Genomic DNA, 26,148 nt, shown 5'->3' with positions numbered 1-26,148 from the left:
CATCCTTCTGTGTGTGTGTGTGTGTGTGTGTGTGTGTGTGTGTGTGTGTGTGTGTGTGTGTGTGTGTGTGTGTGTTTGTGTGTGTGTAGCCGGAGGGGAGCTGGGCTTTGAAATCACACTTACCTCATTTTTCATCCTTTGTCCTCTTTGACAAAGGATGAAGAATGAGAAGAATTATGAAAATGTTTGTATAATGTGTGTGTGTGTGTGTGTGTGTGTGTGTGTGTGTGTGTGTGTGTGTGTTGAATTGAAGAAAAACCACACTCCAGTAATGATAGGTTTCCTGCATGTGTGTTTACAAATATTAAATTGACATATTAAACTTTATTGTATATCCCAGCATTCCTTCAGATAATACATGCTGCACAGGACCCAGATCCTCTTTGGCATTGTCTCCTTTACCCCCTGCTGCATCTACACACACACACACACACACACACACACACACACACACACACACACACACACACACACACACACACACACACACACAGGCTCCACTGTCTGGGCTGAGAGGCCCCTCTGTCTCTCTGTTACTTTGCATTGTTACTCGTCGCAAATGAAAACCAGATTTCATCTAAACACAAGTCTACGGTTTCTAAGATTGAACCCCGTCTGTCAATCTGAAAGTCGGTGTGAGCTCACATGTCAAAGAGGCCAGCGCCAGTGTGGTCTTACAGACACACACACACACACACACATCATACACACAGCACGTGCACACATACACATAACCCCCCCCCCCCCCCGAGCAGCGGAGCTACCATCCTCTTCTCAGAGTCATTGATATGAGAGGGATATTAACATGCCTGTTTGAGCTGGAGCCATTTGATTACATTAGGTATTCATCCTCTCAGTTAACTGGGATGTCCCCTGGAGAAGGCAGGGCTGCAGCTAGAACAGAGTGGAAGTAGGTGAAAGTTGATCAGGGTGTCATTTCAGGACACCATCAACGTGAGAGTAAATCACGAAGGTCTTTATTTCTGACACCAGGTAAAAAATCCACAAAAATGTTGCCTTATCGGTTACAGTCTAAGAATGATCTGTTTTTTCTTCCACCGTGAACACTGATGTCAGGAAGTACTACCGACCTGCAAAATACATCCCTGGAGGGATTTGCTATCATCAAACAAACAACTCTAAACCCAGGTCGATTTGTCAGATTATTTAGTTTTAATAATTCAATGCAACTGGTGTCTGGCAAGATTTTTTGTTTCTCCTTGATTTGAAAAAAGAAGATTGAATCATCCTAAAACAAGATATTAAAACTGTCTTGAATGGAGGTGATCAAACATCATCTTACTGCACAGAAATGTATGAATTAAAGCATTAGGAATGCAGGTTTTTTCATAACTTCAAATTGAGCATAATTACAGCTCACCAATGTCACTTTATACTGTGAAAAATCTGGGTAATTATACGTCTACTACAGGTACTACATCGTAGTCCCAGTATACATGGGACTTACAACCAGTACATTTTTCCGGTGCATTTGCAATTTGCACTCGACCTAATGATAATTTGAGCCAGGAAAAGTAGAATGCAGTTAATGGCATCGTTTTAAAAAACACACGATGATTATTTTGTTTAATTCTGCACAATATGCATATAATAATATAATTCTACGACAAATATGTACCTCAGCTCTGCTTGTATCCACATGTCCTTCAGTGCTCGGTGTCCTGTGGCAAGGGGAAGCGGGCGCGTTATGTCAGCTGCAGAGACGCCCAGGGAGGAGTCGCTGATGATTCCCACTGTGCCCACCTGCCTCGGCCCCCCGAGTCCTCTGCCTGCTTCAGTCCCTGTGGCCAGTGGCGTGCCGGGGAGTGGTCTCCTGTGAGTAAAACATCCAACACTGTGTCCAATCGATACAGATGTTCTTCCCTCCGGAAGAATTTCAGTAATCACTCAGACAATGTTGAAATCCCCCTGGAAAAAAAAACAAAATGGACATTTGGCACCGCTGTGATCTCAGGCAGCTAAATATTGATTTGCGAGTGTCAGCAAAACTCTGGAGGATGTGACTAAAAGGCCGGTGGTGGGATTGTTTAGCTGGCAGTCAGGGAGCCAGGCATGATTTACAAATACTGTCATGATCTTTTTTTTAAAGTCTTGAGTTCACTGAGTTCATGTCATATTGAGTGGATCTCTGATCCCGGTCTCTTCACGGTGACACACTCATGGGGATTCCCATCATGAAGCAACACATGGCAGGCAATCTGCAGCATTTCTTTCAAAGTGCTCCAAGCACATCATCACGTAGCATCACATCAGTGTAGTACATAGTTCTTCATAGCAATGCAGACCATGAAGTGGGATCTTAACCTTAAAGAAAACCTTTACCTTTTGGAAGCTATATCGCTCAAAGTGAATATTTTTCTTGGTGTTTTTTTCTTTTTCCCCAGTGTTCAGTGACTTGTGGTGGCGGTGGAAGAACCACCAGGCAGGTGGTGTGCTCTAACTACCACCAGCCAGTGGACCAGTCGTTCTGTGATTCCGACGAGAAGCCTGCAACGGAACAGGAGTGCACCGCCGCGCCCTGCCCCTCCATCTACCACCGCCAGCGCATCAACGACCAGCCCTACGGGTATCCCCAGGACCCGGGACGCCATCCTGGCCACAGCAGCTGGAACGTGCCCTCAGCAGACAACCAGTGGAGGACGGGACCCTGGGGCGCAGTATGTTCAGCATGTGATCTTTGGGGGAAATAGGGCTGTATAAGTGGTACAATAATCTGAGTTCAGACCGTCTCATGGATAAATGTTATTGGTACGCAGAATTTTAATGTTCTAAGAAAGCCGATGAAGAAATAATTTTTTTGACGTGGATATCCTGGGGGATAGTATGTAGAAGGTGTTGTCATGAAGGCCAGTGTGTGTTTGTGTGTAAACACATTCTTAGGCTGAAATTGATATGGTAGGACTAAACCCAGATGGTTCGGGGCCGTTCAGACTCCTAATTCTCTTTATAAACTTGGATCTGAATCACATTCTCAGGACAAGCAATCAGTGTTTTTTTTTTTTATTAGGCTCAAGTTAATTTTTTTCCCCATTCAACCGTGTTTGGTATTTTCACATCTGCGAGGGATCTACTTATGCAAAAATAGATGCATTGGTGCATTAGCCATGAAATTGCCCTTGTGTACCCAGACCAGACCTTATCGCAAATACTAGAGCAAAGAGTTATTTTGGGATTTACATGGTGCAAAATACAGATTAACAGCAATTCATAGGGAGCCCTGTGTTAAAGTAATTGACGATTCTTACGAGTAATGTCATCTACAAAATGTTGCAAAAGGGCCCTCGTTTTTAGTTGATTAAATCTCGGTAGCCATTATATGGTAAGGAGCTCTTTCATTCTGAGTCTGTGCTTATGTTTGCATGTGTTTGTGCTTTCACTTGAAGGTTTGCCCAGTTTCATGCAAATAGAGCAAAATGTGTTGTTTGAAAGAGAAAATGTGCTCCTTACTAGAGGATAATTGACAACATTTTGCACCTAATGTTGCCGTTTTTCATTTTTTTAGTGGATAAGCACCAGTCAGTGAATGGATGGCTGTTACTCCATTTAATGACTGCTTATTTTAATTTGGAACTCTATTTTATCAATTTCTCTTTTCTTAGAAGGACATACATGTGTTTTGGGGGTTTTATCTGGACTCCCCCCCCAGCAGAAGCATTCATCCCAGTACACTGTTCAGTCTCACATAATGAACTTGACTGCTGTTCAGACTCACTCTGTGCTGTCCTCCCTCACATACTATAGAGAGACTCCCATTGACAGTGGGGATGTGTCATTTTAATTGGATGCAGGATGTACCTACTGCTCCGCTCAAGGCTGTGTTGTTCAGTGTTTGAGATTGACCTTCGCCGACTGATGTTTTCCATCTTTGGGAGAGCGTGTTGAGTAGTGCAGCTGGGTTTCGGTCTTGCTTAGCCTCAGGTAAATTCAGCGTAACAGGCTGCAATGTGTTTGTATATGTGCACCTGCATATAAACACCGAAACCACATTTCAATCAGTGGAATCTGCACTTGAGCACGGAAAAGTGTGGGATACAATCAAAAGCGCTGGAAAAAAAGTGAAGGTTGAATGTAGAATATTTTACAGCGAAAATCTCTCTCTCTCTCTTTCTAGAGACATAGATATGTCCTATCCCAATCATCTCCATTTACTCATAATAGGCCTTTATGCATGACGTATCTGTTGGATGTGTCGTAGTCCCCCCTGACGCACCGTGTGTTCTGCAGTGTTCCAGTACCTGTGCAGGGGGCTTCCAGAGGCGAGTGGTGGTCTGTCAGGATGCTGACGGACGCAGCAACAGCTACTGCGAGGAGAGGGTCAAACCCGCCGAGTCCAAGAGCTGCGACTCGGGACCCTGTCCTCTGTGGAACTACGGCGTCTGGGGAGAGGTGAGGTTACATACTCTTCCACTCACCCACTCGAACTTCATTACATTTCCCACGCACCTTTAGTCTGTCTGTATCATCCATGTCTCTCTCTCTTATCTTTAATTATACACAAAACAGGCCTTTGTCCGAAGTCAGCGCTGAAAGAGTTCAGAAATGCCCCGCTGAAGCCCAACATAAGACACATGATTTAATGATGATCAGATAATCCGTTATATGTGTTTTTAAACATCCTGTTTTGTTTGCTGTAACCTCAGTGCACCCAGACCTGCGGAGGAGGGAGGAGGACTCGCCTGGTGGTGTGTCAAAGGCCCAGCGGCCAGCGGCTCAACGACTACAACTGCGACATCCTGGACAAGCCGCCCGACATGGAGCAGTGCAACCTGCAGCCCTGCCCAGGCTCCGCCTCCTGGCACCGCCGCCCATGGAAGCCGGTACGATAGTACTAACTCGTTTTGCTCCAACACTTGCCTTCCTCCTCACCGAGGGCGCGTCACTGTGAGTAGACACGGTGTGTGCTAAGATGACTTCAGACATGCGTGCTGAGTGAGTTTTCAGCCTAAAACCGTAGGAGTGAGCGCTTGGTATCGAGCACCACTGTTGTTTAGCCAGCTCCAGCCCACCCAGATGGGCCCTGCAGTGGCATGGTGCTGATTAGAATCAAGAGAGAGAGAAAAAAATACACAAAAACACAATGCTGCTCCACTTAGGGATCATTAAAAACACATGGATCCCATTTTGAGCCAAGGCTCCAAATTAAGACCTATAAATCAGGACAGTGTTGTCCAATAATGCCATATATTTGTCTAGAAAATATTTATTTCATATATGAGGCGTGACGTAAATGTTCTTTGTTGTTGTTGCTGCCTTCACCCTGTATCTGAAGTACACAAGTGTATATTTGTGTATAAGAGTTAATATTATGCCCTCTATTGAACAGCAACAGATGACTGTCGGTGTATTTTGTATGTGTATCTTTGTACAGTATGATTATATTTTTCAACTAGCTAGTTTTCCGTTGCTGAATATCCTATTTAATATTTTTGCTGGTGCTTTTGGTCAGACCTCTCGTATCTCTCTATGAGTAAATACAGTTTGTACAGAGGAAAATATTATCAAAACATGTCTCATTTGTATTTTTGATAATGTGTTTTTTTTTGTTTGTTTTTTTTTTACTTAACTTGAAATGCAATTTAGAATGGCATCATCTCTGTCAGGTTAAACTTTTTGAAATCATCTACATTATCCCCAAAAAATCAAATCAAACTATTATGCAAACCATACAAATACATCCTGAAAACAACAACCCAAAAATGTAATTAAAAGTGCCTTACAATGCAGAAAATATGCATTATAGGAAAGCATTTTTCTTCAGATAGTAATTGTTACTTTAACATTCAATAAAGTATGTTGTATAAAATATGATGTAGTCTATATCACATAGGACAACAATGTTACATTACAATGGACAACAAATTACCATTAATGCATCTTTCTTCAGCTGGTTCTTACTTTAAAGACAATCAAGCCATCGGGCACAAGCAATTATTTTTTCCATACGTTACAAAAACGACGGTTTGTCATAATGTGTCATTTTATGTGTCGATCAAAACTGCGTCATATCTGTGAAAGAGAGTCTGAGGTTCAATCCAGCAAACTAAAATGCAACTCATAGTCATGTTGATATTCATTATGATAAGGTGCTATTAATTTTAACATTACATAATGGTGCATTGTCGGTATCATGAAGATAGAGTTTTATCATACATCGAGGCGTCAGTGCAGTAAATGGGGCTCATCATTAAGCCGTTCTTTTCCAGCTTTCATTGTCCATAAAACCATCTGAAGCACACAGATACCTCCTCCTTCTAAAGTTAGGGTCATTTGTTGCTGTGTCTCCTTATTCCTTTGGCCAGTTTTTTTTGTATTTCTGAAGGATTTTCTTTTTTCAAATGAAATTTTATTTATTTGTTTACAATAGATTATTAATTGTTGCAGCTTTAACGTTTTCTTCCAGTTTAGATTGATGTAACACTTTACATGAATTATTTGTCATTATACACACGTCGCCTGAACAATACTAGTCACAGTATGTAAAAAATAGCTTAAAGCATTACAACATCATATCCAGCCGGATCTCAATGGAAAGTCAGCCGTTGTAAAGCGTTAAGAGCAGATTTGATCTATAATCTGGTCAAAGGGAGCTTTTACATCTCATATCCTTAAAGAGCAACTAAACACCAGCGGTGGTTTAACCTGTCACCTCGCTGCAGAGATATAGAGGTGTAATCCAGGGTGTGTCGGCACACCATGACATCACTGATTGGCATGGTTACGGCTGAGACAAGGCAACAAAATACTGTTATTAAACCAGGTATTAAGTTACGCTTTAAAGTCAGTTTCCAGTTCAAAAGCTCTGTGACAACTCCTAACTTATCCCGGCAAACGCACAGCTCTCCAGGAGCCACAGTTTGCCATGTACGGACTCCAATTCAGCTGCTGCAATGGTTGTGCAGCTCTGCAGATTCACGATTAGTGACCGGTTTTCAAATGTAACCTGTAATCCCCCTGAGTTATATTCTGGTTAAGGCAACATGACATTATCATGACACATACTTCAGGTGAAGTGTTGCAGCTGGGTCTGTATTTATGTCGCCGTCCTCTCAGTGAGGAAGTGTGCAGACCCCTCCTTCGCTGTGTGTGTGTGTGCGCGTGTGTGTGTGTGTGTGTGTGTGTGTGTGTGCGCGTGTGTGTGTGTGTGTGTGTGTGTGTGTGTGTGTGTGTGTGTGTGTGTGTGTGTGCATGTGTGTGTGTGTGTGTCATTCTCAACCAAGACTTCCACTACAACCAAGACTCCTCAGCCATGGCAGTTTCACTCCCACTCCATTTCTTTTGTTTTTTTAAACCTGTGGTGCAAAGTTACTAAACTCAAGGGGGCAACTCTACGTTGTTTTTCATATTTTGGTTGGTTTGTTTTTCTTTTTGCTATTTATTTCATTCGGATGCAAACATACATAAACATGTTGAATTAGCTTTTTTTTCCCATTGTAAAGATTATTAAAGAAACATAACTGTGACATTTGTGTTGTTTCTAAATGCAGTATTTGAAAACAGAGGATTGTGCCTTTAAAAGCTTTAGTTATTGCTTTGTACTCTAAAGGAAGAGTTAAATTTCCGCTAGTTCATGAACAGATACAGTAGAGATCCTACATACGTCTGTCTGGGGGGGACGAGAAGACAAAATAAGACACAGTTCACTGCTTGATAGTAACACTTGAAACATAGTTTATTGCTTTAACAGGGGAGAAGTTGTTGACATACAGGCATGCTTTCATACACAGTAGTTAATTATAGTACACTCGTATGTTCTGGTAAACCATGGGCATGTAATACATCCTGCAGGTGTTTGTAGTGTGTATGTGAGTTAGCATAAACAGCTCATAGAAGACTTGACTTGTAGGTCCATGGTTGGTATTTTGGAGTTTGACCCTCACTTGACTTTATTCTGTTTAGTCAGCCTTTTTCAGTAACCCTGCTATAATAATTCAGTCTTTGGGGGCCATAATTAAATCTGTTTCTATAGTATCTGGAGTACTTCACATACCTCTGTATAATGTGGTGTAAGAACAGCGCAGGCCTTTTCCTTTTATTCGTTTTAACATTTTATTTTGTATTGTCCAGAGAGAAAATATATACGGTCCAAATCAAACTTTGGCGCTGGGTGGCACATCTGTTTACCATTGCATTAATGGAGCTGTCTGTAATGCGTTTGGCAGGTCGACCGGCGGAGTATTACTTTTACTACAACAGTAATTGGTATTAATGCATGCCGGCGAAGGTTGTTTAGTCGAGGCGATCCAAAGGAAAGCCCTGGAAGGCCAGTATTTATAGAAAACTGCTGATTTCATAATGGATTTGATATTGTCCTGAGGTCATTCTTCAAAGTAAAACACCTAATAAAACAGCTTTTTAAAGCACATGTGTGAGAAGTAATATCAGGCAGTAGATTCAAATAATGTGGCAATTAAGTAAATACTTTACCATACAATAAATTACGTTACCAAAGGCTTCAGGCTACTCAAAATCGACCATTTTGCTGTATTCTACAATAAACCTCTAATTAACATACTACAGTGAAGCATCCCTTTAGTATATCTCTATTTAAAGTTACAATGAATCCTTCGTGTGATTAAACTAAAGTAATGAGACTTGAATCAGAGTGTTGCACTGATTATTCACTTGCCTCTGCATTATATTACAGGAAGCTTTCATGACATTTTTGTAATACTTTAATTTTAGTGAAATGACAAACGTTTAAGAGCTGAGATTGTAATAAAATGCTCTCTGGGTTCTTGTGCTACGTTACCTTGTCAAAATATTTCTCATGGCTTCAGTGTGCATCTTACCTTATGCAATGGCCTCTTCTGTTGGTAGTATCCCCAAAATATCTCTTCTATGCAACAACAAAAAACCCTCTTTGCACCAGCAATCTCCATCACTTCAGCTGGTCAGTCATCAGTCAGCTCATCAACGACATTTTTTTAATATATCAAAAATATTATTATTATACATGCTCTATATTCTCCCGAGAGATCTAATATTATTGTATAAGGTTTAATTCCCTCTTTAGAAAATAATTAAGTATCCCAGAGAGTCAATATTAATTTTTTTCCCCTCATGTTTCAGTGGTCGGGTACATTCCTGGAAATAAACCTAAGACTTGCTTACAATGGAATTTTACTTATAATTGTATACTAGCATGCTGAGTATATTCATGACTGTGCACTGCTTTCTGATAAACATTTGATCAACAAGAGTAATATTTGATGTTCTTCAATAACAGAACATTCATGTCCAAAAAACGATTTTTCCAAATGATAAATTATTTAATATTATTTAATTAAATCATTGCTTTAGTTTATCTCTCTCACATTAATCTGCCCCTATTTTTCTCCCCGAACCTTTAATCATTTCCAATCTCACACTGACAGCTTCAAAATGAATTCTCCCGGTCATCAAAACCCATTTGTCACATATAAAGAAGAAAAACACAAAACAATTAACCCATTTATTGCACAAATGTATGATTGCAGATGCAGTTCAACACAAATGATCAGGAATGTAAATAGCATTAACGAATGTTAATTACCTTAAAAGCCATTGCGATGTCTAATAAGCGGCAACAAGACGGCAGTGTGTGATAAATTGGCAACCTAGGTACCATTTTAGTCATTTATGCCTGTTTGTTGCTAACAAAAACATAGCGTTTCCTGTGGAGAGGGGGTTTCCCATGGAGGGGGCTTGCAGTTGAGCGTCTGTGAACTAATCATGCTGCTTGAAATGAAATCCACATGCACAACATTGACATACTTGACTTTGGCCTGAGGGGCAGTGGGCAAGAACACTCTCGAAACCTGTCAGCCTGGGGTCAGCCGGTCGTGACATCATCGGGCTTGTGTTTCCTGATCCTGCCCATATGCCAGTAGAGTGTGAGTCCCCCCCTCCCCTCGGTCCCTCACGAGTATGGTTCTTGTCATGGCTTTAATTTAAATCTGAGTCGTGGGAGATAATGTTTCAATTTGGCTTTTTGAGAGAAAGCAAAATAGTTCAGTTGGTGATTTGCCTGTTAAAAGTCGAGCGCTGTGGCCTACAGATTTTGGCATTAAGACTTGTGAGGCAGAAAGCCAGATGCTGTGAGATGTTATCTGAAGATTCTAAATATTTGGATCACAGCTTGGTTTTCACATTCGGAATGGAAGTCTCTTTCGTGGCCAAGCAGTTCAACGTATGACTTTAATACAGCTTTTGTTTTACCGTAAACATCTTCACAACTGTAGCTTCGGAGAGCAGTTAAAAGATGAGATGGGTGCTGTCCCTGTAGAAGTAAAGACATTAAGAGTGAGCCCATCTAGTAAGGGGTCGGTGTTATTTTTTGCGGGTGATCCGAGGTGGGAGCAGATGAAATGAGTGGAGACAAGGCGTGAAAGTCTGGAAGCATTTAGTTGGGTCTGCCCCAGGCTCATCGGATGATGGGGAACATGGCCTCACTTTGACACAGGTAGAGTGCGCCTGCTTTTCCTCAACTCGTTGGTCAAGTATTATAAAGTGGCTTTAGACCTCTCGGAGTCGCTTCTAAGACTCCACTTAAATGTTGTATCCTTCTCACATGAGGCCACTGCGTCAGACTGGATGGGGCCTGGTCTTGTTTGGGCCTGTCGATGCTATCAAGTTGATGGAGTGAAATGGAGTTTGCGGGTCTCTGTCAAAGAGATGCTTCCCCTCTTGTGTTCAGGCCCACTTTAAATAACAGGGAGCTAACAGTCCTTCATTTAAACTTCCACATACGAGACTGCGATGTTTCAGCTACGCCGTATGGGTTAGAGATTCGAGTGTGAGTGCTGTACTTACGATGTGAGTTAGCTACCTGTCAGCTTCTAGTGGATCCTACTGGTCCACAGATGTTCGGGAATTCCAGTTGTCAGTCAGCACCTGGTGCACTATTCGTCCAAGTTATTTCCAAAATACACACTTGAGTATTCGTGCACTGTATATTTCTTTAGCTGCGACTAATGATCCATTTTATTTATCAGTTAATCTGCCAATTATTTTCCTGATTACTCGATTAACTGTTTGTTCTATAAGACATCGGGAAACAGTGAAAATGTTCCTTCTGGTTCCCAAAGTCAGAGGGAGCATCTGGTTTTGACCAACCAACAGTTCAAACCCCAAATATAAGAATAAAAGCAGATAAAAGCGGTAGATCCTCACACCAATTTGACTTAATTAAGCGATTGTCAAACTAACTGATTATTTGATTTGATTGATTAATTGTTGCAGGTCTTTGTATTTAAGGTGTTTGTTTTTTTATGTAGAATATTTATTAAGTGTAGCTTCATATCAACGTTTTAACACTCTAGCATGAGTGCACAACTACTTTATCTTTAATTGTTTTAAATGACAAAAGCTGTCAAGGAGGGGCAATATGTTGCATTACTAATGCACATTGAATGTGGGTCAACTGAGACACACTTCCAATGGGGAACATTACCAATGGCTCCAGCACATGTTATCCATAGTTTTTCTCTCATTTGGGTGTTTACTGTTGACATAAACTGGCGAATCTACAAAAGGATCATCCTTGTTGAGTCTGATGGGCTGAAACCAAAAACTGTTTATGGTTGTTGTTACAGATGAAAAATGCTTTGTAATTGTGCTGGAAATGTCTCGCCCAGATTTGGTAACCGGCATTATAATAGTCATTGTCTTAGACTTGGATGAGATCAGGCACAGGTTTAGTGAAGCTTCAAAAAGAGACACTGGGCAAAATGGTTGGTTAGGAATAGAAAGCAGAAGCAATTTAGCTAAATGCTGCAATTTGCACTTAAATACCAGCAGAGCTCCCTATCGCCTCTATAATGCTGTCATAAAAGCAATATTCTAATTAGTGTTCTGCTTGTGGATATAATTAGTAATAAGGTACACACATACCAGGCGTCTCCATTTCCTATTTTCACTTATTATAAAGACAGTTTAAAACTCGTGTTCTCCTACTTTGCGTCATTTGTTTTATTTATGTATTTTTTGAACCTTTGTTTGCTATTGTTGTAAATGTAGCTGCAAGGTCTGGATTCTCCCCTTGTTTGAGAGTTTCCATACTAACGCTGTATCCAAGCTGTGGCAGACTGGTTGCTATGACAGATTAGTAAAGCAGCTGTGTAACATTGAGCAGGAAGCGGGACTTAGATTTGGATGTTCTGTGTCAAAGGTCTTTACTTTCTACCTTTATGGCTGGTCTGCTGTATTTTTCAAGTTCTGTCATCAAGAATTAACTTTTTCTTTTATTTTATTGACTCTCAATGAGCAGCACTGGCAGCGCTGGCTGGATCGGTGTAACATAGTAATGGAAAAAGCTTTCAGTGGAATGTTTAGACAGACGGAAAATCTCTGATGTTTTGTCATTTCGTTTTGATTTATGGTTTCTCGCTGTGTCTTTTCTGAGTGGTGTTGACTTAAAAAGGAAACTGTGTTGAAGACACTGTATATGCCTACTCAGCCAATTGTTTATTTAACTCTGTAAAGATGCCAAAGTCATACTTTGGCATAGAGTGCAGAACATGTTTAGTTTTAGCCAATCAGAATCAGCGCTGCAGCCGACTGTCTGTCAGGAACTGCATCGACAGAGACAATTCATTCTTACCATTCAGTCTGATTCTGATATGAACAATAAGGCAAAATCAACATGCTACATCTGAAATGCATCACTGTCTTTATGTGGCTGTATTTGCATGTACATTTTTTTGTAATTCATCACATCGGTCTCTATAGTTTAAAGCATGTCGTGAGATTGGTCATGGATAAATGCAGGAAAGGTTAGCGTGAGGTGAGTTGGATATATGGATTTCACACTGCTCCCGTGCGTGGTTTCAAACAAGCCCGGGTAGCTATTTTGGCCTGATGGATAAAAGATCTATGACTCTTGACATTCCTCTGCCCCATGACGCCGCTCTTACCAGCTGTTCCCATGTTGACAACATGTGTTGTTTGGACTTCTGTCTTTGAAACCTCCCTGCAAACAAGACCATGAACAGAAAAGCAGCCTGAATGTTCTCTGACCCTTCATCTCCCTGCCTCCTGTCTCCTTCCTCCTCTGATTTGCAGTTTTAATCTATGCACCAGAGGACACGGTGACCCGGATAAAGCAATAACAAAAGACATGACGCTATCTTAAAGTGCATTATGTTCCCAAACTATTACTACTTGCTCGATGAGGCTAGATAAATATGATTAAATTAACACTGAATGGTTGACCATATGGTGCTCTATATCAACCATGCTCATTCAGTTACCTCAATTACCTTTTTTCTATCTCACAGCCTTGAGAATATGTAGGCCAGGATATAATTCTACACTCCCTTCACAGTCTACACTTGCAAGTTTGTTCTTGCTCCGGGTCAACACTGAGCTCCTTTGAAGACTCTATGTAACTACAGTTACCATATGCTTGGTATTACCATCCTCTTGCATTGTGAGCGTGCTGCAATGTGATTGGAATTTGACCTCAGCTCTCACATTTTAAGATATGGTCTCACTTAGAACCACCAAATATAGGAATCATATCACAAAAATAACAACAATTTGTGTCTAAACATGTATGTAAAAATGCATAATTTCTTTCAAACTGTGATGGTATATTAATAACTTGGCTGTAATCCTATTGGCAGATTGCATTTCATGATACAGTTGTTCTTATTACAGGAAATCATCATAGTGTAGAAACAAGCTGGAATTTAGGAATTATCAAATAATAATAATGTGAAAAATAAACATATTTATCACGGATCTGATCAAATCTGACATTTGGCAAAACTAACATTATAATGTTTATGAGGATCCAATTTCTGAGCCCCAACATTATGTTCAGAACCCTCCTTTCTGCTTTCATGAGTGGAGCAAAAAACTTTTGTAGCGTAATTATAGTTCTCCGAGTAATAAATGGTTTCATGCACTGCTTCAGGTCACGGTGATCACTGATCAAATAAATGCGAGCACATTTAAACACAAGGCAGTCTAGATTTGTGGAATCTACCTTCTCCGTGTGAGGCACTGCACAGTATTGGCTGCTTTGATAGCACAATTGGCTGACTGACAGATATTCAAACTCGAGTCAAGTTTCCATGTGTCCTATTGGCTTACCTGTTGGCAGTAATGCAGTGGGTGGGGTCATCGGGAGGGTTGACGCCCGCCAGTCCTAGACAAAGACATTAATGCCAAAAAAACAAAAGTACGACTATCCTGTTAGACGTTATCTGCAAGACATATATCCGTATGAAATCACACTTTGTTCATTTCAATAAAATGAATGAATTAACTGTGTCTGGTTTGGCACTCAATTGTGTGATAATGTGATTTGTTCCAAAACTGTGAAACTCCATCAAACCAAGAAAGCTGCTTTGGAGCCAATAAGTAGTGAATAATGTAGAGCTTGCCTGTTCATTAAGAATGGCTTTAAAGATCAATTATGTCTCTCTCTCTGCAGACGTTCTGCTCTGCTTGTGGAAGACTTTCACAAAAGCAATCAAGTTGTCCCATTTTTTTTATTTTTTTTTAAATAATCCATGTTGTACCTAGATGAACCTTACCGGATTATAGTAGATTTAACCTGCCTAATCATGTGAAATTAATTGCTGGGACAACATGGGTGGGCAATTCATGCCTTAAGAGTGTTTCAGTTCCCATGTGACCCACTGCCGAATGTGTTTTTTTCATGGAGTTGTTCCCCTCCTTCAGCTTCAAGTGACAATCTATCCATATATTCAAATTGTTCACACCTCAAGCAACACATCAGAGCACCGACATTTCAACCGAGTACATCATACAGAGTTCAGCTAAACTACATGCACCAAATACTAACGCGATACAAAGCAGGCACCGACCTACAAAAGGACATCATCCATTTTAAAATGTGATGTTCTCCAAACACTATTTTTTTTTTGAAGTAAAGAGAATAAAACAGCTTGACGGTAACTTGTGACGAGCGTAGAGGCTGAGCGTGAGTGATAAGTGGAATGGTCCTACCTGAGTGGGTGCTGGTGAGTGAAGCAGCCCAGCTGTAGATCGGTGAAGCGGGGGTCCCTGAGTCCTTGCCCTCTCGTTGCTCTCAGAGGTGAAACTGTCCTCTGGTCCCACGAGCTGTGCCAGCTCTCTGTGCTCTGTGTTACCAGCCCCTGATTAACTAATGGCTGACAGATGAGGTTGACAGGCTCGGAGGGAGGAGTGCGTCGCCATATAGCGTCGTTTTTCTTCCGCCGTTAAAATGCGGATGCAGTTCAGCTGGGGGAGCACAGCCCGTATGGCTGCGATTTCCTTTCTTCCTCCCTTTTTTTTTTCTTTCTCTTTTTTTTTTTTCTCCTCCTGCTTTTACAGCAGTAAGGAGGGGCTAGCCCTTCCGCCTCATCCCCCCCCCACCCCCCTCCAACATGTTTGCCTCTTGTCTGAGGTAGAGGGAGTTCTGTTATCATTTTTTGAGTGAGCGTGCAGCGGGTATGTGAATCTGCCGTGCTCAGGACTAGTCACTCAGCTCCGGCCCCCGGCTTTGATGTCCTCCGTCAGCTGAGCCGGCCCTGTAGTTAAAATGTTTTGGTAATTACAATGTGTACGATGCATGTGTGTGCAGTGTCGACCACTGCCTCGCACCACACTTGAGAAGAAAAAAGCCTGGAGGTGGCTTTGTTTGGAGGGTACCCACCTTGATCAGTCCTTTTTATTTGTTTAAAAAAAAGTATTTTAGCTCCCAGAAACTGAAGAAAAAACTAAAATCCTTACAAAATGTACACATTTAGGTTTCCATGGTTTATCATCTGTAGAATGATCAGCACTATGAGCACACAGGGGGAAAAAAACCTGTGTGTTTGGTGTTATGCAATATTCTGAGATCATAATTAGAGGACAATGCAATATTATGTTTATTATCTGGACTGGAAAATATGCTAAGACAAAATGCAACTCTCCTCGTCTTGTGTATTCGATTCCAGCACCCCATTTTTAGAGTTGCTCTGAATGGGGGCGCTCACTCGTCAAGCAGAAATAGCGGCCACCCTAATTGCTGTCTGGCCTCACGAGGACCGAAGACTTTAGAATATTCCCATCTACAATCTCGGGCAAAGGATTTTTTTTACAGCTCTCAGGGTGTCTGGTTTTTATTCCTTGCATTTCTTTCTCCATCTTTGTCGTCTTTCTAGCTTTCCTGAAGTATTATTCATACCAGATGATCGTCTCACTGTGTGTACGCGTCCATGTTGCTTCCTGCATCTTTTCCTCCTCCTGCCTCGGCCTCGGCCGTTCACGGCAGCTCTTAAAGTAATTCCAATGTTTACAGGTTAAATAGTTGGCTGCATTCCATCAGTGTGACTGTTTGACAAAAGCTTTCAGTGAAATCCATTTAAGTTGCTCAGTTTAATTTGTTTGCTGTGGGTTCACTTGGCCATGACGTGCAACCAGGAAGCTGCTGTGTGACCTGAGTGCTCTTGTGTCGAGGTCTTAATGGTCTACATTTAACGTTTAGCAAACACCAATGTTTACTGTTCATTCCTTTTCTTGCTGTGTTCTCTGGAAGCAAATACAGATGTATTTCTGCATCTCTCAGCAATTAAAAATGACATTTTGTGATAACTTTTTGCAACCACGATCATGACTACTATCAGTCGGGACTGAGGGCTACATCTTTCTACAGGACTTTGCTAACATGCCCTTCTTTTCTCCCATTCTCCACCCATCCCCCTTTTCTCCCCTTCCCTCTCCAGTGTTCAGTGAGTTGTGGCCGAGGCACCAAGCGGCGGGAGATAGCTTGTGTTCATCAGAACCAAACCAAAATAGGGGAGGAACACTGCAGCCACCTGACTCGGCCGAGGACGCAGAAGGCCTGTCGGGCGCGGGGATGCCCGGGTTGGAAGGCCAACAGGTGGAGGGAGGTATGTTTGCTCTGCTCGCAAAATAGCCCAGACTCTCTCTCTCTCTCTCTCTCTCTCGGGGACCGCGCTAACAGTAACTGCTGCTAGCAGCTGAAACACAAGCACAAACAGCAGGTTTTCCCAGAGGTTGCAGATGTAGGACACACACACCAATCACCACTCAGTTTATTCTCGGTAGAGAGTAATGTGGCATTTCAACAAGTGTGAACTAAACACCGCAAGTTGGATTTGTAAAACTGTTTACGTAGTGCACTCGCCATTAAGATCAGTCAGGTTTGAAGCATTCAGGTGACGCGTTGAGACAGTTGTGCGGAGGGAAATACGCAGCACAGCTTCTCATCGGACCACACACACACTGACCGGCATGTTTCAAGAGCACTGCGTGTTGCATGACGAGCGCGGAAAGCTTGTTTGTGCGCTATATCATACTAAGTATTTGTGTGTTGCTATAAGAGGCTATCTTCATGTGACACAGTAAACATGGAAGACCCAGCGTTGCAGCTGACGAAGCCCATCCTGGCCTCCCATACAGATGAATGCATGATGTTAAGAATGACACATGTCCCGAAGCATAGCAGGTTTCATACCAAAGTAAAGAGGAACTATACTGCTTTTCTGCATTTTTGCTTTCCTTTTAGTGTGTTATATCAGGGTTTTTTTGTTGTTGTTTTTTTGGTTTCCGGAGTTGCAAAGCCGGAAGTCCAAGGAGCATAATAGGTCATCTTTAATAAAGCAATAGTTAGCTAGTCGAAGGACTTCCTGCCAGAAAGCCCTTTCTCACAGATTTAGTAGTGGTAATAGTAGTAGTAGTGGTAATAGTACTGTATAAAGAGCAACAAAGTACATGTGGTTGTGGTGGATAATTGGGTCAAACTCTTTCATTCATTCATTAAAGTGATGGTTCGGAGTGAAATGGACCCTAGGTAATTTCCACCATGACATCCAGCCAAACACCCCCTCGGAAGCATTTTTAGCGATGGTCAGCATTGGTCAAGATAGGGTGATCAGCCGAATGGCTAAGTAATAGCGTTAGTGTTTAATGGCAGTAGGCGTTTACCCAGCTGTTTCCGTGATGCAAGTTTCACGCCAGAGTATGAAAAAGTTTCGCAGATTTTTTATAAATGCTACTATTATCAGGTCGACAAGTGTTGACAAGTCTTGACATGATAATCGCGTCACAGAAACAGCTGGGTATACGCCGACTGCCATTAAACACCAACGAAGAAGAAGCTGGGTAAACACGGAAGTGCCGTCTACGCAATAGCGGTAGCTTTAGCAGTAGAAGCTATCAGGCAAGTGTTCTTTTAAATACACTCCTGGTGTACTTACAAACTTTCAAATGCCTCGTTTTGTGAGTACAGACCCTATGTGTACTACTGCAGAAGTTTGGTAACATTCCATGCATTATTAGTGGGGACATTTACGAGATATACTCTATGTACTATAGCGCTAGTACTAAGCCATTCGACTGATCGCCCTATCTTGAACAATGCTGACCATCGCTAAAAATGCTTCTTAGGGGGTATTTGGCTGGATGTCATGGTGGGAATTACCTAGGGTCCATTTCACTCCGAACCATCACTTTAAGGTTTGTTTCAGACTGGCAGCCTAGTTTTACATTTTTAGTAGTATTTTATTCTCGGTTAGGTGTAGGCAACAAAACTTGGTTAGATTTAGGGAAAAAATACACATGCATCTATGTATAATTTGTGAATATGCTTCAACCCAAATCTTTTCTCGCAGCTCAACAGTTTTTCTGATCCCCCTTTTTTCCCCAATTCCAAACTATTCTCAAATATCATTCTGTTCTCCTGTTTGAAAATGGACCATATCCCTCAACCTCTCCTATAACTGTTGAATCTCAAAGGTCCATGAAGACCCATGTCCTCCTCCTTCCACCAGACTCCTACCACTCCCCACTCTTTGAGGGTGTCCTCCTCCCCTCTCACTCTCTTGGTGTCTGGAAGCAATCATCTTCCTCCACATACCACCAGCAACCATGAAATCCTCAACTAGAGCATAAAGACATGTTTTATATCTTAATATCCATGCATGTGACAACTTTGAAACCTCAGCACCCACTGTTAGTTATTCCACAGCTACCCAGCCCTCTCAGTCACCTCTAACTGGGGGTGTAATGGGCAACATGTTAGAGGAGCTGGGGCCCAGGTTTTTTTTTTGTTTTTTTTCCCCCAAATAGAAGCATGTTCCCGTTTCACTGGATAATCCATATAAATAGGGTCTATTTCTCAGTAAAAAGTAGTCCCAAAGAAAATAGTTTTGTGTTTTGAGGATTATCTAAAATAAAATAGGCGTTGTTTTGGAAAAGACACATTATTCTTGGATTTGTTTTGAATATATTTTAATGCTGTGAGCAACAGAAACACAATTCAATTAACAACCATTGGATGGATAAAGTCTGGTGGGGCTCAGTTAACACACTATGAAATCACAAAATAGTCTCCTAATTTTTCAGTAGTTTCATTATGTCCCACCACCTCTGATCGAAGGTCTGCAGGTCTTTTGCGGTCTGGTTTCTTTCACTGTAGCAGTTAACAGCGACTATTATCACTTTAACAGCAGGTTTTATTTTCATGCTTTTCAACATTTAAAAAAAAAAAATGTGTATTTGAAGGTCAGATTTCCTGTGGTGCTCTTTGTTCTCTTTCCAAACTCGAGTCCTTGACCCTCTGTAATGATAACACACTGCTGCAGCAAGAAAAGAACAACACAAATACATCTGGAAGTTTTTCGGGAAATTTGACACTCTGTATAATGCGCAGATTTTCTGACTTTGTGAAATCGCTGAGGCTTGGCTGGCATGGTTCTTTGAGGTCTGTAGGAGACTTGGAGAGAAATCAGGCTGATCAGCTCAAGCCTTACAGAGAGCGTCTTCAGTATGCAGGTATGCTTCTCAAAGCACATCAAAGAGATGTTCCAGATAGACCTTTGTGTGACCCCAGATATACGTCTCACAAAGAAGCGACAAAACTTTGGCTTTGGATTTATTAAGTGCATTGTTCAGGAGCATCAAAGCAGTAAAATCTCACACTGCAGACCAAACAAACATTTAGAAATGATTTCACATACATGTGCGTCTATGAAATGTTTGTGTCTAAATAGCATAGTTCATCTCTTGCAAATGACAACCTGGGTTCCCTATTTATTCTGTTATGACCAGTACGGTGGCTGGTTTCTCTCATTGTACATCCCAGTGCACATGCAGATCCCACAAGCCCTCCACGCCATGCCACAAATACAAAAGTTGAACAAATACAAATATTTAACCTTCATGGGATGAAACTTCAGAATATAAAGAACCTGTTAGGAGTTACAGACTGTCTCTTCTTATGGTGGTATATGAGAAAATTTGTTTCGTGCCAAATAGGATTTTTCTTGTTGCAGTAGCCACAGGGACACATTTGCAGCAAATGCAGAGGGATGAAAAGCAGCAGAGGCCCCAGTATCAGGACTTTTTGTCCACAGTATTGATCAAACTTCCAAAACACTGGAAAACTACATTTCCCATAATTTAACTCTATTGCATCTTTCATAAGACTCGTTGAAATGGGCAGTTATCTTAACAGCCAGACTTTCTGTTCACAATTCAGACTCCAAGTCCAAGCTAAGATAACCCTGATGACATCATCAGTACTAGTCCTCACGATGAGTAGTCTGACTCACCAGATGTAGACTGCGGATTTAAGTTTACCATTGGCTGTGTATACCATGTGACATTCTCCTATTTCTGCTGCACCCTGTGGTTAGCGCTACCCAAGCTGTTTCCGATTGGTTTAAAGAACTACAAACACAGACAAAGCACTGACACGGCACTATGCGTGTATGTCTGGCTAAACTGAACTTCATGTGTGATGTGAGTAGAGTGTTTAATATCAGGCCCCTGAGAGCAATGAGGTTGGAATGCCGTGAAAATAACTATTATTATTCTGTTATGTCCTTGGCTGTGTACTGCATTGTATGAGAAACACAGGAACAAATATGCCATAAACTGAGTTTCCAATCCTTTCCCTCATTCCGATGTGTGTTCTGTGTCTGTTTCACTAGTGTTCTGTCACCTGTGGAGTCGGAGTTCAGAACCGAGATGTTTACTGCAGACTCAAAAGCACTGGGCGGCTCAGAGAGGATCTATGTGATGCTCACCAGCGTCCTGCTGTCGTCCGGCCATGCCAGACTGCAAAATGCACACATTACACCTGGGCCGCTGGTGAATGGGAAGAAGTAAGTTATGGACTCTTTTTTCCCCCCCTTCCTGTTTACAAGTCCCCCATGAACAGATGTTTAACCATCTCATTAAGGTTTTTATTGGCTGAGATCTCCGCTCTTCCTCTCTTTCGCTGCACCCTTAAACGGACGACCTGCAGGTACCCTCACTCTCTCACATCAATCGCGAGGGCTTTGGTGATAGCCATCGGCTGGGAAATCATATCAAACCTTGAACCTACCAATGGCCATGATCCCCTTTTGTCCTGCCGAATAGCACCATAGCATCTGTGTCACGCTAGCAGACCTCTTTTTTTCCCGTGCTCATCTTTCTTTAATGTCCCACGCTTCGCCCTCCTAAGTGAGGCATGAAAGTGGGGCACCATGTAGGGACATAACGCTGTGTCCTCCTGCTGCAGAGTGTTTGCAGCGTTCAGATTCCTGTCTGTGTTCCCTTGAGCACTCACAGCTTTGTTTCTTTCACAGTTTGGCCCTGGAAATCTGGCACAGCTGACTTTTTACATAAATACATTTTAAGATTCTGGTCCATATCATTACTTTTAAATGCTCCTATAAACCATTTCTGGGCCTGAGGGAGACCAGCTTAACTTTTATCTTTTATGGAAACATTTTCAACCAGAGCACATGTTGGGAATTGTGTCTCTTCAGAGCTAATGTCTGCACTGTCACACAACACTTAATTTTTTCTACTTGTGTAAACCTTTGTGTAATAAGAGTGTCCATTCGGGGAGCTGAAGAGGCGAGCGAGAGTGTGAGTAGTCGATGGTGTTGTTGCTGAAAGTACAACACTGCCCCCCCTCTGCCAGCTCTTCTTCACGCTTACTGATGTCTTCCCGTCTGACATTTCCCCTTGTAGTGTAATGCAACCTGTGGAGAAGGCACGAGAAGCAGGAAGGTGGGGTGCATGGGTCCAGAGGTGACACCCGTCCAGGATGATTACTGTGAGCCGTCGACCCGGCCACCATCACAGCAGCCGTGCAAAGCAGCTCCCTGCCACTACATGTGGATGACAGGGGAATGGTCACAGGTAGGAATAAAAGAAGAAATAAAGATGGATCTGAAATTCTCAGAGCCGAAGGTGATTTCTGCAGGTGGTGTGTCTTGAAGTATTACAAATATTACATTTAGAATCATATTTAAAAAAATGAAAAGTACTTTTTTTGGTTTGGGATTTTTCAGATAATAATTTAAACACTCACTGGATGGCTACAACAATACATAGTCACATGGCTGAAAGCTGTTTGTCTTAACATTTGGAGATACAGGTTTTAAACAGGACGGGGATAGAGTCTGTCTTTCAACAGAAATTGGTTAATAAGGAAAGAAAGCATGGACAATAATTGAGCAATGCATTCTCATTAATAGCACATTAATTCCAATGAGGCCCAGAAGAAGACCTCCACTTCTGTATTTGACACTGCTGATCTCAGTGTGTATCTGTGTGTGGCTCAGTGCTCGAGCAGCTGCGGCGTGGGCTACCAGCAGCGTATAGTCTCCTGCTCCGTGACGCCCTCCTCCCAGGCTCGCCGCCCTTATTCTGCTGCCCAGTCCTCCTCTGCCAGCACCCACTGCCCTGAGCCCCACCCTCCCGGCTCCCAACCCTGCCTCCTCAGGGACTGCCCACACACAACCTACTGGAAAGTTGGCCCATGGAGCAAGGTGAGGCAGGGAGAAATCCTCTCTCACTGATAGGCCAGTTTAGAAGACTTGTGAATCATTTTTTGTAGTTGTTGGATTGAATGCTTTTGTGTGTAAATCAGTGCTCCCAGACCTGCGGGGCAGGAGTGATGGAGCGCAGAGTGGAGTGTGTGACCTCCAAAGGCCAACCGTCCAAACACTGCCATCCTTCAGAAAGGCCTGAATCTCAGGCTGCATGTCAAGACAGAGAATGTGAGTCAAACTCTCTTTCTTCTCTTCTGTAATTCAAAACACCCAGAGGTTTTTTTTTGGCTGTTAAGTACATAACTCAATAAGTCTCCTATCTGATCCATGTAGTGCTTACTGCCAACCTGGAATTTGTAGAGTGGTGGTATTAAATCGACTGTTTTGCCTATGGCAACCAGCGCATGTCTGATTGTGTTTACGGACTCAGCTTTTTTTAACACATTAGGCAGAACAGCGACCTCCACTCGAAGCCTCTCGGAGCAATCGCTTAGTGGAACAATAAATAGAATGTCAGCAGGGTTTTTTTCTACATATTGTGAAACGGACATTCTGAGAGAGTGCCTCAGGGGTGTGTGCTGGGGACAAGGCAGCTTTCATTGTGAACTCACAAGCTCTGTAAAACCCGGCAGCGGGCCAGAGTTTGTAGGTCCGCTCCCCCACATTTTCAGATTTTTCAGTACTTGCGCATTGGGCTGTTCATTCCCGACTTGGCTTCTGCCAAGTCAGGCACTGTCGGAATTAAAATGATATGCTCGGGTGACAGCCAATTCTGTGGTCAAATATTAATACTAATCAGCTAATCAGCCTGATATGAGCTCTACGGCACTCTGGGAAAACAGAGGAAGCAACACAAATAATGAGACGTGTACAGCAGCTCTCATGTAAGGAGACGAGAGCCAGGTTCGAATCCTTTCTCATAGCCGCGTTTAACTCATTAGCTTGTGCAATCTTTCTTGCATCAGTGTCAAAGCTTCCTCGTTCCTGTCACACTGAAACCTCTCCTTCACATTCCTCCGTCCCAGGCCAGTTGTTCGCTTCGTGCCGAGAAGTCCAGATGAGACTGGGGGTCAAGATAGATGGCGAATACTATCTCAAAGTCAAGTCCCGGATCCTACAGGTGCCTCTTCTGTCAGAAACACTCGTGCACACGCCATGACTCAACCTGCAGCTTCCACACGTGCTCTCATGTATTGTCTCAATGTCTCCGGCCTCAGATTTACTGTGCCGAGATGCAGGCTGATTTCCCCAAGGAGTACGTGACCTTGCGCAGCGGCCAGACAGACAACTACTCCGAGGTGTATGGGCACAGGTGCGTATAAATCCAGCGATGATGGATCGCTGCTTCGGTTGTGACTCAAAATAAATCAAAATGCTGTGTTTGACCTGTTCAGATTCCTGTGTTTGCCTTGAATAATTCCTTCCACTCGTTGTCGTTCACACAAAGGTTGCTGAACCCCTTCGAATGTCCGTATAATGGCAGCCGGAGGCAGGACTGCGACTGCAGGAACGACTACTCAGCGGCGGGATACACACTCTTCCACAAAGTCCGTCTGGACCTGAGCTCCCTGAGGATAATGAGTGCGTAATTACTGTGTGATTGCCTTACAATAACGTAATGAGGACCACACATCGCCGTTATTTTAACCCCTCGGCAGCCTTCGGTTAAAGTGAGGACCTTTCACCGCTGTGCACACGTCACTAGGCGAGGACACGAAACCGGGCCTCTCGGCACAAACATGTTAGCATCAGAATACAGGAATGCGTGCATCCGACATGCAGACGTGTCTGCTCTCAGGCATAGACAATCAATATGGGATGCTGCCTCGCACAAATCTTTTGTTTGGCAAGCACACGCAGGAAGAACTGCAGACACAAGTGCACACACACATCCATGCATGCAGTCGCATCAATATCAAACACTTACTCACACATGTTGACACGCTCACACACACATCTTCAGGCTATATTTTCCTCTGCTCATTATTACAGTCGGCTCCACCTTCCCTGTTGCGTCCAAGTATGCCTTTGATTAGATGTGTATGTGGATTAGTGTAGTTTGTGTGTGTGTGCGCTGAGGGAAGTTGGATTAGAACATACACAGTCATCCTCCCATCTTCTTCGTCTGGTCTTGGTCCTGACAGCACATGTCGCCGTCCCTCCCCCCCTGCATGGTACTGATTTGGCTTTCAGGATGGATAATGAGTTCAAGATGAAGGGAAGCATCTTGTGAACTTTATCATCATCATAAAGGTAGAGCAGGAAAAGTTTATGGTCACGGTTCTCATGTGTGACAATGTAGGCTAAATGGGAACGAACAGGGGAGTTCCGATTGAGTCGTTACGGATCAGGGTTCACGTCAGTAAACTACATGGATTCATGACCTCCCAGTGTAATGCATCTCTTATCAAATGTTTTTTTTAATCTCTTTTGAACATAACATTTAATCATTATATAACAGCCATCATAGCAAATATAACTGTTAGCTCTTTGAGGTGATTCTGTCATTTTTACTTTATTCTATTCACAACTTTTTGAAATGTAAAACAATTAGTATTATTTTATTTTATATAATATTTAAACCATATTCAAATTCAAACCCAAATCTTGATTGTATTTTCTTGTGGAAATGTATTTTAGAAAGATCACAACAGACATGGACCCTGCAATGAACTATAGTTGCTGCTGCTCTGTGTGGTTGTTTTCCTGAGAGCAGCTGTCTTTAGTCCATGTTTACTTGTGCTTCTGCACACTGCGACTCTAATCTTATCGATTTGTTTCTTTGCTGTTTACCAGTCACAGACCTCCAGTTTTCCCAGACTCTTCTTGGTCGTCCTGTGCCCTTTGCTACAGCGGGAGATTGTTATAGTGCAGCCAAGTGTCCACAGGTTGGTGGCATACTGTACATTCTGACCCCATAGTGAAGTTTCATGGTATAATGTGTTGTTTCTTTGTGCCATATGTTTTTTTAATTGGCCTGTCAAAGAGGAGTTATTTTTACTAAATATTTTCTGCTATAATTCCCTGGACTTACTATAATTTCCTTTCCTAGGCAATAACTTCCAACTCTAGTACTCCACCCACCATGTAGTAGTAGCCTCTCCTTCTGCAGTTATTGCCACAGACCAAGAATGAGCTCGACCTTCCCGGTTAAATAGCGGCTCAGAAATAACTCAAACTGATGTGTGTTTTCAGGGCCAGTTCAGCATTAATCTGATTGGCACTGGTCTCAAAGTGGCTGAGGCCACCAAGTGGACATCACAGGGCAACTATGTTTCCGTCAAAGTCCACAGATCTGAGGTAAGGAGCGAACAGTAGATATATATATAATGCGTGACTGTTGCTGTTTGGCTCTTAAGGAATGGATTATGTT

General features: G+C 42.4%; 1 protein-coding gene and 1 long non-coding RNA gene across 3 annotated transcripts in view; one reads left to right on the top strand and one right to left on the bottom strand.

Annotated features, from left to right (window-relative positions):
- The window catches only part of LOC311017910 (A disintegrin and metalloproteinase with thrombospondin motifs 20), a 77,924-nt gene that overhangs the window by 48,683 nt on the left and 3,093 nt on the right, over positions 1-26,148 (top strand). Inside the window, exons 25-38 of the mRNA XM_084016560.1 lie at positions 1,672-1,836; positions 2,406-2,678; positions 4,246-4,407; positions 4,662-4,838; positions 16,704-16,871; positions 20,937-21,110; positions 21,970-22,140; positions 22,566-22,772; positions 22,874-23,003; positions 23,801-23,895; positions 23,993-24,087; positions 24,223-24,356; positions 25,572-25,663; positions 25,971-26,075. Of these exons, the coding sequence (XP_083872686.1) occupies positions 1,672-1,836; positions 2,406-2,678; positions 4,246-4,407; positions 4,662-4,838; positions 16,704-16,871; positions 20,937-21,110; positions 21,970-22,140; positions 22,566-22,772; positions 22,874-23,003; positions 23,801-23,895; positions 23,993-24,087; positions 24,223-24,356; positions 25,572-25,663; positions 25,971-26,075 (2,148 nt within the window). The remainder of the gene's footprint in view (positions 1-1,671; positions 1,837-2,405; positions 2,679-4,245; positions 4,408-4,661; positions 4,839-16,703; positions 16,872-20,936; positions 21,111-21,969; positions 22,141-22,565; positions 22,773-22,873; positions 23,004-23,800; positions 23,896-23,992; positions 24,088-24,222; positions 24,357-25,571; positions 25,664-25,970; positions 26,076-26,148) is intronic.
- On the bottom strand, positions 12,656-15,437 carry LOC311017911. Of its 2 annotated transcripts, XR_014597661.1 has the most exons (3): positions 14,980-15,437; positions 14,098-14,152; positions 12,656-12,970 (listed from the first exon to the last, which is right to left on the bottom strand). It is a non-coding gene; the product is annotated as an uncharacterized lncRNA (long non-coding RNA). The 2 variants fall into 2 exon arrangements; XR_014597660.1 differs by having other exon boundaries at positions 12,656-14,152.

The sequence above is a fragment of the Eutrigla gurnardus genome (genome assembly GCF_963514095.1).
Source record: "Eutrigla gurnardus genome assembly, chromosome: 9".
Classification (NCBI taxonomy): Eukaryota; Metazoa; Chordata; class Actinopteri; order Perciformes; family Triglidae; genus Eutrigla; species Eutrigla gurnardus.
This window is presented reverse-complemented; position numbering and strand designations above follow the sequence as displayed.